This window comes from Oncorhynchus kisutch, unplaced genomic scaffold (assembly GCF_002021735.2).
Source record: "Oncorhynchus kisutch isolate 150728-3 unplaced genomic scaffold, Okis_V2 Okis01b-Okis20b_hom, whole genome shotgun sequence".
NCBI classification, from domain to species: Eukaryota; Metazoa; Chordata; class Actinopteri; order Salmoniformes; family Salmonidae; genus Oncorhynchus; species Oncorhynchus kisutch.
In genome coordinates this window covers 11967634-11986405 of record NW_022261978.1, presented here as the reverse complement: position 1 = coordinate 11986405, position 18772 = coordinate 11967634, and the positions used below count along the sequence as shown (strand labels likewise).

The 18772-nt window shown below is 41.6% G+C and overlaps 2 protein-coding genes across 2 annotated transcripts; both read right to left on the bottom strand.

The window, feature by feature from the left end:
* Positions 1–5140: 5140 nt before the first annotated feature.
* LOC109877333 (zinc finger protein 501-like) lies at positions 5141–11540 on the bottom strand. The gene is made up of 2 exons (XM_020469615.2): positions 10608–11540; positions 5141–6550 (listed from the first exon to the last, which is right to left on the bottom strand). The coding sequence occupies exons 1-2, from the start codon at positions 11047–11049 to the stop codon at positions 5775–5777; spliced, it is 1218 nt and encodes a 405-aa protein (XP_020325204.2). The 5' UTR covers positions 11050–11540; the 3' UTR covers positions 5141–5774.
* A 5207-nt stretch (positions 11541–16747) lies between these two features.
* LOC116359021 (zinc finger protein 180-like) lies at positions 16748–18411 on the bottom strand. Its single transcript, XM_031811660.1, has one exon. The coding sequence runs from the start codon at positions 18176–18178 to the stop codon at positions 17171–17173; it is 1008 nt and encodes a 335-aa protein (XP_031667520.1). The 5' UTR covers positions 18179–18411; the 3' UTR covers positions 16748–17170.
* Between the last annotated feature and the right edge of the window lie 361 nt (positions 18412–18772).

Below are 18772 nucleotides of genomic sequence, written 5' to 3'. Positions count from 1 at the left end.
GAGTTACATCCAGCATCCGGCTCAGAGTTGCATCCGGCTCAGAGTTACACCCAGCATCCGGCTCAGAGTTACACCCCGCATCCGGCTCAGAGTTACACCCAGCATTCGGCTCAGAGTTACATCCAGCATCCGGCTCAGAGTTACACCCAGCATCCGGCTCAGAGTTACACCCAGCATCCGGCTCAGAGTTACATCCAGCATTCGGCTCAGAGTTACATCCAGCATTCGGCTCAGAGTTACACCCAGCATTCGGCTCAGAGTTACATCCAGCATTCGGCTCAGAGTTACATCCAGCATTCGGCTCAGAGTTACACCCAGCATTCGGCTCAGAGTAAAACTCAGCATTCGGTTCAGAGTTACACCCAGCATCCGGCTCAGAGTTACACCCAGCATCCGGCTCAGAGTTACAGTGCCTTCAGAAAGTATTCATACCCCTTGACTTATTCCACATTTTGTTGTGTTAAAACCTGAATTCAACATGGATTAAATAAATACAAATTCTCATTGATCTAAACACAATACCCCAGAATGACAAAGTGATGTAATATGTTTGCAAATGTATTGACAATGCAAAATAGATATATCTAATTTACATAAATATTTACATAAATATTCACACCACTGATTCAATACATGCTAGAATCCCCTTTGGAAGAGATTACTTTCTGGTAAGTCTTATATTTGCACATTGTTATTCCATAAAATTCTTTAAGATCTGTCAAGTTGCTTGTTGGCTTTGTGTTTTAGCTGATACACTTTGGGTGGTGTATCCATACACCTAGTCACTACAAAGATACAGACGTCCTTCCTAATTCAGTTGCCAGAGGCAGGAAACTGCTCAGGGATTTCACCATGAAGCCAATGGTGACTTTAAAACAGTTACAGAGTTTAAATGGCTGTGATAGGAGAAAACTGGATCAACAACATTGAAGTAACTCTCCACAAGACTAACCTAAATGACAGAGTGAAAAGAAGGAAGCTTGTACAGAATACAAATATTCTGCAAAAAGTTTGGTAAAAGGCACTAAAGTAAATCTGCAAAAAATGTGGCAAAGAAATTAACTTAATGTCATGTGATTAAACTAATCACGGAATAGAAATTAACTAGGGAGTCAGGGGCACCACAGGAAAATGTTGTTTAAAGAGTTACAATTTCCCGAATTGAAATCTCTTCAGATATTTTCATATCTTATCGATTAGTCACTTATTTATGTATTATTACCTCAGTCATATTCAAAATTTCACAAAACCCTTGGATATCTGCACGAACCCTAACATAAATTATGAATCAGCGATATTCAAATTGGTGTAATTATTTATTTACTAACTAACTAAATAAATCACACAGAATTACATAAAAGACACACAGGACAGGTTATACATTGGTTACTCACATGATGCACTGAAAAGTCCCTAGTGGACTAAACCGGTATGACGGCTTGGTAGACAAAGGAAAGAGGTGGGGACCGATAAAGAGTGGGGGGAAAACAAAGTGGACCCATGTACATACGGTTGATAACCACGCTCATGGAAATGCCAAACCTTTTGCACATGAACAGCTGCTCATTCAAAAATTAAATAGCAATTTAAATATTTACGAGTGTATAGCTCTGTTGTCACTCTCTGTGATCGCCGGTCCGTCTGCTGAATCAGTCGACAGAAAGTCTCTGGTTTGTCCACCAGAGATCAAAGTCTTTTGTAGTTTGTAGTAGCTTGTTATAATAGATACTTCAGGCGTACCAATGGTTGTTCGATAGTGAAATGTTCTCCAGAATGGATCTTTCAGAGTACCATTCGTCGTTCGATCTGTCGCGTTTACCAGACTAAGGTACTCAAACAGCTGCAGACTGAATACGTAGTGTTCAGTTTTGTAGAAATGTTCTACTTAACCATTTGTAATGTATGGACTGCGTCCCTACGTCCTCTGGTCTGTATTTAAATTGCCAACCATGTCACTATCAGGCACTGCCTGATCATAAGTTATGAAAAACAATTCTCATTTAGAACACTAAAATCAAATTGTTATCTTTTCAAAAGTATTCTTATGCTTAATCATTTATTTTATACAACATTCAGATACAAACCCCATAGTTGAGAAGTGTATACAAACAAACAAACATACATTAATGTGGGTCTCCTGTCTTTCATGAGGTCACCAAATGAAACAAATTCGACATGGTTATTCCTTGATTTCCCACCGACCACCGGTTTCATCATTCAACCTTTTGATGTTAAAGTTTGGCCAAGTCTCTCTCTGTGTCCCACAGTCACATATTCCAATTCCAATTCTACAGACCCAGAAACAGAGTACTTAAGACCGTCATAGAACTGTGGAGAGAGAGAGAGCGAGGTTGGGGGCTTAACTACCTAGCCAGCTAGCTAGTTTAATTACCTAGCCAACTACCTAGCTAAACTGCCTGTGTTTATATGAAATCTCTCTTTCCACACTGGGAGCAGATGTAAGGCAACTCCCCAGTGTGGGGTCCATGGTCTTTCAGGTTCCCTAACTAGGTAAATATTTTTCCACACTGGGAGCAGTGGAATAGCTTCTCTCTTTCAAGGCTTCTCTGCAGAGTGTGTTAGCGCATGCTTTTTCAGGTATCTTGACTGGGTGAAACTCTCCACACTGGAGAGTTGAATGTGATCAAACACTTTTTCCTGAAAGCATCCTGGGGCACTTGTTAAGGTCAACGACATCATGAATTCGACCAAGTACCAGGATCATTTAGCCAAACACCCGGTTGCCGCTGCCAGTAAGCTGAAACTTAGCCACAAGTATACTGAAGAAAAATATAAACGCATCACGCAAAAATATCAGAGATCTCACTTAGTTACAGTTCATATAAGGAAATCAGTCCATTTAAATAAAGAAATGAAGCCCTAGTCTATGGATTTCACATGACTGGGAAACAGATGAGTCTCACAATGGGCCTCCGGATCTCATCACGGTATCTCTGTTCTGTGGGTGCAGAAATGGGTGGGCCTGGGAGGGCATAGGCCCCACCCACTGGGGAGCCAGGCTCAGCCAATCAGAATGAGTTTTTCCCCTCAAAAGGGCTTTATTCCAGACAAAAATACTCCTCAGCACCCGCCACCCTCAGACAATCCCACAGGTGAAGAAGCCGGATGTGGAGTACCTGGGCTGGCGTGGTTCCACGTGGTCTGTGAGGCCGGTTGGACGTACTGCCGAATGCTGTAAAACAACGTTGGAGGCGGCTTTTGGTAGAGAAATTAACATTAAATTCTGTCAACAAATCTGTTCGGCATTCCTGCAGTCAGTGTGCCATTTTCACGCTATCTGTGGTTTGTGACAAAACGGCAGATTTTAAAGTGGCCTTTTATTGTCCCCAGCACAAGGTGCACGTGTGTAATGATCATGCTGTTAAATAATCAGCTTCTTGAAATGCCACATCTGTCAGGTGGATGGATTAATAACTTGGCAAAGGAGAAATGCTCACTAACAGGGATATAACCAAATTTGTGCACAACAATTTGAGAGAAATAAGCTTTTTGTGCTTTTTAGCTACAAGGCTATTACAAGGCTTTTTAGCTACAAGGCTATTACAAGGCTTTTTAGCTACAAGGCTATTACAAGGCTTTTTTAGCTACAAGGCTATTACAAGGCTTTTTAGCTACACGGTTATTACAAGGCTTTTTAGCTACAAGGTTATTACAAGGCTTTTTAGCTACAAGGCTATTACAAGGCTTTTTAGCTACAAGGTTATTACAAGGTTTTTTAGCTACAAGGCTATTACAAGGTGGACACTTATCCGACCAAGCTCTTTCAACTTAAATGTTTTTTATTGATTTTCAACAACAACAAAAAATAATAATAGTAAAAAAATTCACTTGGAAGTTGTGGGGTAGGATGATGTGTAGATCAATGGAGAAAAAACTAATATTTGAATGCATTTTAATTCCAAATCAAAACAAATAAAATTGTATTTGTCACATGCGCCGAATACAATAGACCTTACAGTGAAATGCTTACTTACGAGCCCCTAACCGACAGTGCAGTTTCTAAAAAATACAAGTAATTAAAGAGTAACAAGTAATTAAAGAGTAACAAGTAATTAAATTCCAAGCAATAAGGCAACAAAAGGTGAATCATTTGAAAGGCGTTGCAGACTCTCCAAAGGTAATATAAGACAATGGACTCTGTGTTTTCTGTTGGACTCACAGGGCTACATTCATTCTATATGCTATTTTCTCCATTGTTTATATTTTTGTTGGTGGCTCACTCTGATATTTGTGTCTTACAGAGAGTGACCATAAGGGAATACTATGTTCACATCTTACAGAGTGTGACTTTAAGGGAATACTATGTTCACATCTTACAGAGTGTGACTTTAAGGGAATACTATGTTCACATCAAACAGAGTGTGACTTTAAGGGAATACTGTGTTCACATGTAACAGTGTGACTTTAAGGGAATACTGTGTTCACATCTAACAGAGTGTGACTTTAAGGGAATACTGTGTTCACATCTAACAGAGTGTGACTTTAAGGGAATACTGTGTTCACATCTAACAGAGTGTGTGTGACTTTAAGGGAATACTGTGTTCACATCTAACAGTGTGACTTTAAGGGAATACTGTGTTCACATCTAACAGAGTGTGACTTTAAGGGAATACTGTGTTCAGAGATGTTGGCTTTAAAAGGGGCAATCTGCCGTTGCTACATCCATTGTTGGACTGATACATTAATGATAGGTACCCCTTGATTCTTCAATAATATAACTGACTTGTTGTAAAGGTGGCATCCTATGGACTGATACATTAATATGTATCTATTGATTAGAAGCAATGCTCCAACATCTAGTGGAAAGCCTTCCCTGAAGAGTGGAGGCTGTTTTAGCAGCAATGTTCCAACATCTAGTGGAAAGCCTTCCCAGAAGACTGGAGGCTGTTATAGCAGCAATGTTCCTACATCTAGTGGAAAGCCTTCCCTGAAGAGTGGAGGCTGTTATAGCAGCAATGTTCCAACATCTAGTGGAAAGCCTTCCCTGAAGAGTGGAGGCTGTTATAGCAGCAATGTTCCAACATCTAGTGGAAAGCCTTCCCTGAAGAGTGGAGGCTGTTATAGCAGCAATGTTCCAACATCTAGTGGAAAGCCTTCCCTGAAGAGTGGATGGAGGCTGTTATAGCAGCAAAGCGGGTGCAACACCATCTGCCCCTTTAAAGCCACACCCTGTTTGACATTTGTATCTGAGTGAGCCACCATAGCAAATATCAACAATGGAGAAAATACCACAGAGCACACGATTATGTGTAGTGCTGGAGGAATGACGCAGACAGATACAAACACACACAGAAAGAAAACACAGCCAGAGTTTGAAAATTTGAATTTAATCACAGAGCATCTACATTCAAACAGACAAACTCTACTTTTAAACTGACATACGCAGCCAGCCAGAGGTTTAAAAAAGTTTAAATCAGGTCTACATTCAAACTCTACGTTCCAACTGACAGACACCATATTCAGTTCATCAGGGCGGCAGGGTAGCCTAGTGGTTAGAGCGTTGGACTAGTAACCGGAAGGTTGCGAGTTCAAACCCCCGAGCTGACAAGGTACAAATCTGTCGTTCTGCCCCTGGACAAGGCAGTTAACCCACTGTTCCTAGGCCGTCATTGAAAATAAGAATGTGTTCTTAACTGACTTGCCTGGTTAAATAAAGGTTAAATAAAATTTAAATTTAAATTTAAAAAACATACAAATGTAATTTGGAATGCGTTTTATACAATTTGATGTAGCATAAACAAAAGCACAATTTCTCAGTCAAAAATATGAGACAAGTGTGGGAGCAGTATGTGTGTTCTCTCATGAACTTTAAGTCCATTTGATGTGTTGTATTCCTTTCCACACTGTGAGCAGTGGTAAGGCTTCTCCCCCGTGTGTGTCACCTCGTGGTCTTTCAGGTGCTCTAACTGGGTAAATATCTTCCCACACTGGGAGCATTCATAACGTTTCTCTCCGCTGTGGATTTTTTCATGCTTTTTCAGTTGCTGAAACAAGGTAAATTTAATTCCACAGTGGGAGCAGTGAAACGTCTTCTCCCGCGTATGTCTTTTCTCGTGCCTTTTCAGGTACTGTAAATTCCTAAAACTCTTGTCACAATGTGAACAGCGGAAAATCTTTTCTACGGAATGTGTTTGCTCATGGTTTTTCAGGGACCCTGATGTGGAAAAACTCTTTCCACACAGGGAGCAGGGGTAAGGCTTCTCTCCTGTGTGTGTCCTCTCATGTGATTTCAGGTCCCATAACCGGGGGAAACTCTTTTCACACTGGGAGCATTGGTGGGGCTTCTCTCCTGTATGTTTTCTTACGTGATCTTTCAGGGTCCCTAAAGAGGTAAATCTATTTCCACATTGAGTGCAGTGGTAAGGCTTCTCTCCTGTGTGTATTCTTACGTGTGATTTCAGGCTTCCTAACCTAGAAAAACTCTTTCCACACTGGGAGCAGTGGTGTCGTCTTGCTGGTTTAGACGTCTCTGGGTCTGGTTCCCCTGAAGGACTCTTCCCGCTGTCAGTGTGAGAGTCTAGTCTCTCTCCTGCCAAAGACAGACAGTATTTAGTAAACAGGAGGACCTGGGCCCATATTCACAGTGCGTCTCATTGTAGGAATGCTGATCTTTCCATACGATCTAATTCATTATTATATAAAAGTCAATACGCTTTTCAGCACGCTTTGTGGATACGAGCCCTGAATAAAACCTCCACATTATCTAACTGTCTTCTCTGAGGTTTAATCTTCTCTGAGGACTAGATCCCTCAATAACCTGAGGTCATTTAAAAAAAACAGTTAATCCAGAATAATCAAATGAGCAATATGATTTTGAATGGTCTTAATTCTGTCCTCTGAAAAGGCAAGATTTCAACTAAATGTCATGAAATCAGACATGAGATGGTTGTAATTAAAGGATATATGATGCAGTACCATAGAGATTTCAATCAGGTCAGTCTGTCTTACCTTATAGCTAAAATACGAAGGACCTAATAACACCATAGAGATTTCACTCAGATCAGTCTGTCTTACCTTATAGCTAAAATACGAAGGACCTAATAACACCATAGAGATTTCACTCAGATCAGTCTGTCTTACCTTATAGCTAAAATACGAAGGACCTAATAACACCATAGAGATTTCACTCAGATCAGTCTGTCTTACCTTATAGCTAAAATACGAAGGACCTAACACCATTGAGATTTTAAAAAACAAATTACGCAGAATTTCAATCCAGTTTGTAAGATTTCAAATAACGATCAAAATCAAACCTTTTTGTCTTTTGATCAATGACCAAGATATGTCTGTCTCATGGTAGGGTGGGGTATGACTGGCAGAAAGGGTCAACTTGGATCTGATTCTAGACGTGTCACTCTCATCATCCTATGACCTTCATTGAAGAGGTATTGACGAGCGAACTCCAAATATCAAACCAATACCTCATGCTAATAGGGTCTCCAGCAGGTCATTTGCCAGCAGCATACCACCCTGCATACCACTGCTGGCTTGCTTCTGAAGCTAAGCAGGGTTGGTCCTGGTCAGTTCCTGAATGTGAGACCAGATGCTGCTTGAAGTGGTGTTGAAGGGACAGTTGGAGGCACTCTTTCCTCTGGTCTAAACAATAGCCCAATGCCCCAGGGCAGTGATTGGGGACACTGCCCTGTGTAGGGTGCCGTCTTTCGGATGGGACGTTAAACGGGTGTCCTGACTCTCTGAGGTCATTAAAGATCCCATGGCACTTATCGTAAGAGTAGGGGTGTTAACACCGGTGTCCTGGCTAAATTCCCAATCTGGCCCTCAAACCATCACGGTCACCTAATAATCCCCAGTTTACAATTGGCTCATTCATCCCTCTCCTCTCCCCTGTAACTATTCCCCAGGTTGTTGCTGAAAAAAATGAGAACGTGTTCTCAGTCAACTTACCGGGTAAAATAATGGATAAATAAATAGCTCGCCAAACAATTCCAAAAAGTAAATGCAATTTTTCACGTGTTCCACCGCGAACAGTCATAAACAAAGCTCACAAGTACAAAAGCATTACACGGATTTGGTCCTGCCGTACATACCTACACGTACGCTACGGTCACAAGACGCAGGCCTCCTTATTGTCCCTACAATTTCTAAGCAAACAGCTGGAGGCTGTTTTCCGGTTACCCGGATAAAGCACTAAATAAACTTCGGTTAGTGCTAAATACGGCTGCTAGAATCCTGACTAGAACCAAAAAAAGTGATCATATTACTCCAGTGCTAGCCTCCCTACACTGGCTTCCTGTCAAGGCAAGGGCTGATTTCAAGGTGTTACTGCTAACCTACAAAGCATTACATGGGCTTGCTCCTACCTCTCTCTCTGATTTGGTCCTGCCGTACATACCTACACGTACGCTACGGTCACAAGACGCAGGCCTCCTTATTGTCCCTACAATTTCTAAGAAAACAGCTGGAGGCAGGGCCTTCTCCTATAGAGCTCAATTTTTATGGAATGGTCTGCCTACCCATGTGAGAGACACAGATTTGGTCTCAACTTTTAAGTCTTTATTGAAGACTCATCGCTTCAGTAGGTCATATGATTGAGTGTAGTCTGGACCAGGAGTGTGAAGGTGAACGGAAAGGCACTGGCGCAACGAACCGCCCTTGCTGTCTCTGCCTGGCCGGTTCCCCTCTCTCCACTGGGATTCTCTGCCTCTAACCCTATTACCGGGGCCGAGTTACTGGTGCTCTTCCATGCCGTTCCTAGGAGGGGTGCGTCGCTTGAGTGGGTTGAGTCACTGACGTGATCTTCCTGTTCGGGTTGGCGCCCCCCGTTCTTGGGTTGTGCCGTGACAGAGATATTTGTGGGCTATACTCGGCCTTATCTCGGATGGATGGATGGATGAAGGATGAAGTTGGTGGTTGAAGATATCCCTCTAGTGGTGTGGGGGCTGTACTTTGGCAAAATGGGTGGGATTATATCCTGCCTGTTTGGCCCTGTCTGGGGGTATCGTTGGATGGGGCCACAGTATCTCCTGACCCCTCCTGTTTCAGCCTCCAGTATTTATGCTACAGTAGTTTATGTGTCAGGGGCTAGGGTCAGTCTGTTGTATCTGGAGTATTTCTCCTGTCTTATCCGGTGTCCTGTGTGAATTTAAGTATGCTCTCTCTAATTCTCTCTCGGAGGAGGAGGACCTGAGCCCTAGGACCATGCCTCGGGACTACCTGACCTGATGACTCCTTGTTGTCCCCAGTCCACCTGGTCATGCTGCTGCTCCAGTTTCAACTGTTCTGCCTGCGGCTATGGAACCCTGACCTGTTCACTGGATGTGCTACCTGTCCCAGACCTGCTGTTTTCAACTCCCTAGAGACAGCAGGAGCGGTAGAGATCTTCTGAATGATCAGCTATGAAAAGCCAACTGGCATTTACTCCTGAGGTGCTGACCTGTTGCAACCTCGACAACCACTGTGATTATTATTATTTGACCCTGCTGGTCACCTATGAACATTTGAACATCTTGGCCATGTTCTGTTATCTCCACCCAGCACAGCCAGAAGAGGACTGGCCACCCCTCATAGCCTGGTTCCTTTCTAGGTTTCTTCCTAGGTTCTGGCCTTTCTAGGGAGTTTTTCCTAGCCACCGCGCTTCTACATCTGCATTGCTTGCTGTTTGGGGTTTTAGGCTGGGTTTATGTACAGCACTTTGTGACATCAGCTGATGTAAGAAGGGCTTTATAAATAAATTTGATTGATTGAAGTAGCAGACACCGCTCCCAGCTGCTATCTAAACAACACAACATTATCCCCACCTCTGGTTAGACACTATTGTCCTTAGAAGCCAAGCCATTCAAAATATCTGCCAATTAATTTCCAGCAATATTGCCCCTGTCTGTCTCTGTGGTGCACGTGTTTGTCTATCACTCTGCCTGAAGCCAGTTGATGTCATAACTGTCTTGTGGGTTGATGGAAATACGTTCCCCAAAATCTTCTCAGTTAAACGTTAACTGCAAATAGTAGTACCTGGCAGAAGTATATCATGAGGAAGTGTATCATTTGTATCCATTATTTGTTATTTGCATAACTTTGTCACGAAATGAGTAGCAGCAGTCCAGAACCATGTCAGTTTTCTTCCAGACCTATTTTTTTTTTATTCTAACGTGATTTAACCATTGACATATTCTCAGAACATCCAGTTTCGTTGTTTCTCTATACAACAATTGTAATTTTGAATGAAAAAAAAAAATCTAAAACCAGAAAAGTAAAACAGAGAAAACATAATTTGGGAAAGTACAAACAAAATCACAGATTAGAGTTATTTATTAACGATTATTTTACCAGGTATATATTGACAGAAAACATAGTGCACTACAATCTCTTGTACACTAAGGACCTGGGGGAAGAGTTGGCAGCATAGTGTACAAGAGAAAGTAGGGTACTAAAAACACGGGAAGAGCTGCAGCTTCCTCAGTGATTTTACCCACACGCTGCTCCAAGACAGGAGAGGGGAAGTTTCCTCAGTGGTTTTACCCACACACCCCTCCTGGTCAGGAGAAGGGCAGCTTCCCCAGTAGTTTTACCTGCGTGAGATGAAGAATGTGCCTAATTGGAAGCTAGAAAAAAATTAAGACTGTACTCACTGGTGTTCATCAGAACTCCAGTCTCGTCTTCTTCCTCCTCCTCCAATGTGACAGTAATCTCCCCCTCTTCCTTCATTTCAAAAAGTTGCTCCTCTTCTTTCAATGTGACAGTCACCTCCTCCTCCTCCTCTTTCACTACAAACACGGCACCCTCCTCTTTCTGTTCATTCCCCTCCTCTTTCACTCTGAAAGCTTCTTCCTCTTCTTTCCCTCTAACATCCTCTTCATCTTTCAATGTTGAAGCGTCCTCTTCCTTCACTGTAACGTCCTGTTCTTCTTTCACTGTGATAGCTTCCTCCACGTCCTCTTCTTTTACAGTAAATTCTTCTTCTTTTACATTAAATTCTTCTTCTTTCACGTAAATGTTCAGCCCTGGAGTTTCTTTCTCCGTCCAGTAGACCTCATTTTCTTTAGCAGAGGAAGAGTAGTCTAGTGAGCTCATGTTCGGGGACGTGAGCTAGCTAGCTAGCTATTTAGCATTAGCGACTAGCCTACTGCTGGGCTAACTTAACAAGCCAGATAGCTGATAACGTAAATATGAACTTAAACGGAGTAACTAGTACATACATATACAGTGTGTTTAAAACACTGTGATTAATATACACTAAATTAGTCAAAAGAGCTTCAATGTTTCATGTTTGCTAACGAGTTACCGAGATGGTTGTTGAAGAAACCTCCCGTCCCTTCCACTAGATTTTACGTCACTCGAGAAACATCACCTGAAAAAATCACATCGCCATCTGCTGACTGGAGTTGGAAACGCAGTTTAACAAACAAAAATAATTCTGCAAACAACGCCAAAACAAATTATTGTAAAAACAACCAGACGTGTTTTCTCTTTAGCTCTTACAGATAATAATTTTCTCTAGGCGGACGTAGAAGCTGAATGTATGGTGGCTAGTGGTGCGCGGGTCAGCTGATTGTTCACCCGCAATTGATAATTGCTCATCCGCAACCGCCCGACTCCATGTGAAAAAGTGAAAATCTGAGGCACGTACACAACCCTTAACCCGCTAATAAAATTGATAGGGGGTTCATTATTTTTGTTTGTTTTCCTGATTGATATTGTAATGAAACAGGCAGGGAGCGGGTCTCGAACCCTCGACCTTCTAGCCCGAAGTCCGGCGCGCTATCGACTGTGCCGCAAAAGCTTGCTCGAACAGCTGTGTCGATTTCCGCGATTATAAACACAGGGTCATTACAATATGTTCCGGCTTACAATTCTCAACATTTTGGTAAGCTATTTGTTAGGCTCGTCAACTTGTCTATAATTAGATACATCAAACCAAATACAATCACACGCACATATTTAACAGATGTTATTGAAGGGTGTAGCGAAATGCTTGTGTTCCTAGCTCCAACAGTATAGTTGTATCTAAACAATTCACACATCTAAAAGTAAAATAATAGAATTAAGAAATATATAAATATTAGGAAAAGCAATGTCAGAGTGGCATTGACTAAATACAGTAGAATAGAATACAGTATATACATATGAGATTAGTATTGTTTTCTTTCACCTTTATTTAACCAGGTAGGCTAGTTGAGAACACCTTTATTTAACCAGGTAGGCTAGTTGAGAACACCTTTATTTAACCAGGTAGGCTAGTTGAGAACACCTTTATTTAACCAGGTAGGCTAGTTGAGAACAAGTTCTCCTTTACAACTGAGACCTGGAGTAAAGCAGCATGCAAACATTATTAGAAATGACTCGTGTTCCATTATTAGAAGTGGCTCGTGTTCCATTATTAGAAGTGGCTCGTGTTCCAATATTAGAAGTGGCTCGTGTTCCATTATTAGAAGTGGCTCGTGTTCCAATATTAGAAGTGACTCGTGTTCCATTATTAGAAGTGACTCGTGTTCCATTATTAGAAGTGACTCGTGTTCCAATATTAGAAGTGGCTCGTGTTCCATTATTAGAAGTGACTCGTGTTCCATTATTAGAAGTGACTCGTGTTCCATTATTAGAAGTGACTCGTGTTCCATTATTAGAAGTGGCTCGTGTTCCATTATTAGAAGTGGCTCGTGTTCCAATATTAGAAGTGACTCGTGTTCCATTATTAGAAGTGGCTCGTGTTCCATTATTAGAAGTGGCTCGTGTTCCATTATTAGAAGTGGCTCGTGTTTCATTATTAGAAGTGGCTCGTGTTCCATTATTAGAAGTGGCTCGTGTTCCATTATTAGAAGTGGCTCGTGTTCCATTATTAGAAGTGGCTCGTGTTCCATTATTAGAAATTACTTGTGATCCATTATTAGAAGTGGCCAGTGATTCCATGTCTATGTATACAGGGAAACAGCCTCTAAAGGTAGCCAGGTGGTAGCTGGCTAGTGATGGCTGTTTAACAGTCTGATGACCTTGAGATAAACAGCTTCTATCTCAAGGTCATCAGACTGTTAAACAGCTTCTAACAGTCTGATGACCATGAGATAGAAGCTGTTTAACAGTCTGATGACCTTGAGATAGAAGCTGTTTAACAGTCTGATGACCTTGAGATAGCTCCTACATGGTGTAACAATAACCAGCTGGGTCTATACTGCTCCTACATGGTGTAACAATAACCAGCTGGGTCTGTACTGCTCCTACATGGTGTACCAATAACCAGCTGGGTCTATACTGCTCCTACATGGTGTATCAATAACCAGCTGGGTTTATACTGCTCCTACATGGTATAACAATAACCATCTGGGTCTATACTGCTCCTACATGATGTAACAATAACCAGCTGGGTCTATACTGCTCCTACATGATGGATCAATAACCAGCTGGGTCTATACTGCTCCTACATGGTGTAACAATAACCAGCTGGGTCTATACTACTCCTACATGATGTAACAATAACCAGCTGGGTCTATACTGCTCCTACATGGTGTACCAATAACCATCTGGGTCTATGCTGCTCCTACATGATGTAACAATAACCAGCTGGGTCTATACTGCTCCTACATGGTGTAACAATAACCAGCTGGGTCTATACTGCTCCTACATGGTGTAACAATAACCAGCTGGGTCTATACTGCTCCTACATGGTGTAACAATAACCAGCTGGGTCTATACTGCTCCTACATGGTGTAACAATAACCAGCTGGGTCTATACTGCTCCTACATGATGTAACAATAACCAGCTGGGCCTATACTGCTCCTACATGGTGTACCAATAACCATCTGGGTCTATGCTGCTCCTACATGATGTAACAATAACCAGCTGGGTCTATACTGCTCCTACATGGTGTAACAATAACCAGCTGGGTCTATACTGCTCCTACATGGTGTAACAATAACCAGCTGGGTCTATACTGCTCCTACATGGTGTAACAATAACCAGCTGGGTCTATACTGCTCCTACATGGTGTACCAATAACCAGCTGGGTCTATACTGCTCCTACATGGTCTAACAATAACCAGCTGGGTCTATACTGCTCCTACATGGTGTAACAATAACCAGCTGGGTCTATACTGCTCCTACATGGTGTAACAATAACCAGCTGGGTCTATACTGCTCCTACATGGTCTAACAATAACCAGCTGGGTCTATACTGCTCCTACATGGTCTAACAATAACCAGCTGGGTCTATACTGCTCCTACATGGTCTAACAATAACCAGCTGGGTCTATACTGCTCCTACATGGTCTAACAATAACCAGCTGGGTCTGTACTGCTCCTACATGGTCTAACAATAACCAGCTGGGTCTGTACTGCTCCTACATGATGTAACAATAACCAGCTGGGTCTATACTGCTCCTACATGATGTAACAATAACCAGCTGGGTCTATACTGCTCCTCCAAAAACAATAAATAGATGTAGATGTATAATGAATGTCCACTAATGGCTAACACAGTTAAACAAATATTAATTTAGACTTTTATTCAGATATAGATGTTGCAAAGTCATTACATTTTCAGCTTGATGTCTGCTACACAAATTAACTCAATGAAATGCAACTAAATTCGAGAGTTTTCAAGGTTAAAATCAAGCAACGCATTTTATTCATCTGGAAAATATCCAAATCCAATATCCAAATCTTACAATAAACATCTAAGTGTTTATACATGAACACAATCAATCAAAACTCATAATTAAAAACATGTCTTGAGAAGAAAAGACAACAAATGTAGGCATATTTTTGAGTAAGCTTTCATACATACAAACCAAAAAACACAAATTCTTAGTAAAAAAATTATCAAATATACAGTTGAAGTCAGAGGTTTACATACACCTTAGCCAAATACATTAAACTCAGTTTTTCCACAATTCCTGACATTTAATCCTATGTCAGAATAATAGTAGAGAGGATGATTTATTTCAGCTTTTATTTCATTCATATTTCATTCATCACATTCCAAGTGGGTCAGAAGTTTACATACACTCAATTAGTATTTGGTAGCATTGCCTTTAAATTGGATAACTTGGGTCAAATGTTTCGGGTAGCCTTCCACAAGCTTCCCACAAGTTCGGGAAATTTTGGCCCATTCCTCCTGACAGAGCTGGTGTAACTGAGTCAGGTTTGTACAGGCCTCCTTGCTCACACATGCTTGTTCAGTTCAGCCCACAAATTTTCTGTAGAATTGAGGTCAGGGCTTTGTGATAGCCACTCCAATACCTTGACTTTGTTGTCCTTAAGCCATTTTGTCACAACTTTGGAAGTATGCTTGGGGTCATTGTCCATTCGGAATACCCATTTGCGACCAAGCTTTAACTTCCTGACTGATGTCTTGAGATGTTGCTTCAATATATCCACATCATTTTCCTCTCTCATGTAGCCATCTATTTTGTGTTGTGCACCAGTCTCTCCTACAGCAAAGCACCCACACAACATGATGCTGCCACCCCCGTGCTTCACGGTTGGGATGGTGTTCTTCAGCTTGCAAGCCTCCCCCTTTTTCCTCCAAACATTACGTTGGTCATTATGGCCAAACATTTCTATTTTTGTTTCATCAGACCAGAGGACGTTTCTCCAAAAATTACGATCTTTGTACCCATGTGCAGTTGCAAACTGTAGTCTGGCTGTTTTTATGGCAGTTTTGGAGCCGTGGCTTCTTCCTTGCTGAGCGGCCTTTCAGGTTATGTCGATATAGGACTCGTTTTACTGTGGATATAGATACTTTTGTACCTGTTTCCTCCAGCATCTTCATAAGGTCCTTTGCTGTTGTTCTGGGATTGATTTGCACTTTTCACACCAAAGTACGTTCAGCTCTAGGAGATGGAACACGTCTCCTTCTTGAGCGGTATGACGGCTGCGTGGTCCCATGGTGTTTATACTTGCGTAATATTGTTTGTGCAGATGAATGTGGTACCTTCAGGCGTTTGGAAATTGCTCCCAAGGATGAACCAGACTTGTGGAGGTCTACAATGTTTTTTTTTGAGGTCTTGGCTGATTTCTTTTGATTTTCCCATGATGTCAAGCAAAGAGGCACTGAGTTTGAAGGTAGGCCTTGAAATACATCCACAGGTATACCTCCAATTGACTCAAATGATGTCAACTAGCCTATCAGAAGCTTCTAAAGCCATGACAACATTTTCTGGAATTTTCCAAGCTGTTTAAAGGCACAGTCAACTTAGTGTAAACTTCTGACCCACTGGAATTATGATACAGTGAATTATAAGTGAAATAATCTGTCTATAAACAATTGTTGAAAAAATTGTGTCATGCACAAAGCAGATGTCCTAACTGACTTGCCAAAACTATAGTTTGTTAACAAGAAATTTGTGGAGTGGTTGAAAAACGAGTTTTAATGACTCCATCCTAAGTGTATGTAAACTTTGACCACAACTGTATACAGTATCAGTCAGAAATGTTGACACACCTGCTCATTCAAGGGTTTTTCTTTATTTTTTACTATTTTCTACATTGTAGAATAATAGTAAAGACATAAAAAACTATGAAATAACACATATGGAATCACGTAGTAACGAAAAAAGTGTTAAACAAATCAAAATATATGATATATTGGAGATTCTTCAAAGTAGCCACCCTTTGCCTTGATGACAGATTTGCACACTCTTGGCATTCTCTCAACCAGCTTTTCCCCTCATCGATCTACACACACCCAAAAAATATTACATTTACAATAAGTATTCAGACCCTTTACTCAGTACTTTGTTGAAGTACCTTTGGCAGCAATTACAGCCTCTAGTCTTCTTGGGTGTGACGCTACAAGTTTGGCACACCGGTACTTGGGGAGTTTCTCCTATTCTTCACTGCAGACCCTTTCAAGCTCTGCCAGTAAAAATAAAGAAAATCCTTGAATGACTAGGTGTGTCCAAACGTTTGACTGGTACTGTATGTCAACACACAACCTCTCTATTCTCTCATGTGATTGCAGGTCCTCTTACTGGGAAAATGTCTTTCCACAATGAGAACATTGGCTGGTACTGTATGTCAACACACAGCCTCTCTATTCTCTCATGTGATTGCAGGTCCTCTTACTGGGAAAATGTCTTTCCACAATGAGAACATTGGCTGGTACTGTATGTCAACACACAGCCTCTCTATTCTCTCATGTGATTGCAGGTCCTCTTACTGGGAAAATGTCTTTCCACAATGAGAACATTGGAGAGGCTTCTATCCTGTGTGTGTTCCTTCATGCCTTTTCAGGTTCACTAACTGGGTAAAACTCTTTCCACATTGGGAACATTGGAAAGGCTTCTCTCCTGTGTGTGTCATCTCATGCTTTTTCAGTGTCCCTAAATAGGTAAAACTCTTTCCACACAGGGAGCAGTGGAAAGGCTTCTCTCCTGTGTGTATTCTCTTATGCATTTTCAAGTTCCCTAAGCAGGCAAAACTTTTTCCACACTGGGAACATGGGAAAGGCTTATCTCCTGTGTGTGTCCGCTCATGTGATTTCAGGTCCCCTTGCTGGGTAAAGCTCTTTCCGCAGTCTAAGCAGTGGTAGGGCTTCTCCCCTGTGTGTGTTCTCAAATGCCTATTCAGGTTCCCTAACCGGGTAAAACTATTTCCACACTGAGAACATTGGAAATGCCTCTCTGATAAGTGTGTTTTCTCATGTGATTTCAGGTCACGTGATGAGAAAAATATATTTCCACACTGGGAGCATTGATATGGCTTCTCTCCAATGTGTGTTCTTTCATGCCTTTTCAGGTTCACTAACTGGGTAAAATGCTTACCACACAAGGAGCAGTGGAAAGGCTTCTCTCCTGTGTGTGTTCCTTCATGCCTTTTCAGGTTCACTAACTGGGTAAAACTCTTTCCACATTTGGAGCATTGGAAAGGCTTCTCCCCTGTGTGTGTCAACTCATGCTTCTTCAGTGTCACTAAATAGGTAAACCTTTTTCCACACCGGGAGCAGTGGAAAGGCTTCTCTCCTGTGTGTATTCTCTCATGCACTTTCAAGTTCCCTAACCAGGTAAAACTCTTTCCACACAGGGAGCAGTGGAAAGGCTTCTCCCCTGTGTGTGTTCTCAAATGCATATTCAGATTCCCTGACCGGGTAAAACTCTTTCCACATTGAGAGCATTGGAATGGCCTCTCTCCTAAGTGTGTTCTCTCATGTGATTTAAGGACCCCTGATGAGTAAAAGAAAAATTCGCACTGGGAGCATTGATATGGCATCTCTCCAGTGTGATTTCTTGCATGCACTTTAAGATGGCCTGAGTGTCTAAAACTCTTTCCACACTGGGAGCAGTAGAAAGGGTTCTTTCCTGTGTGTGTTTTCTTATGTTCTTTCAGGTGCCCTAACCTGATAAATCTCTTTCCACACTGGGAGCAGTCATGTGGTCTTACTGGTTTGGATGTCTTTGGGGCTGCTTCTTCTGAAGGGCTCTTTCCGCTGTGAGAGTCTGGTCTCTCTTCTGTCAAAGACAAACATAGTATTTGGTTAAAATGAGACCTGAATGAACCCTCCACATGATAAAACTGTCTTCCTATGAGGTTTAATCTAGACTAGATCCCTCAATAAAAGAGCAGAGCACGTCATCACAGAGTGGCTGTAGTGCTTTGTTGGCAAATAAAAACACTATTACATCTAAGGTGGGTTTCACCAACATGGGTCAACTCTTAAACTGGGTTAAATCAAGGTTTAATATGTAATCTTCTTGCACCAAACTTAAAACCTAGATTTGAAGTAATCCTAGATATATGTAATCCTGCTAGACTAACTTTAATTTGGAATTTTAATCCAAGATCAAATGTAATCTTGTTGCTCCA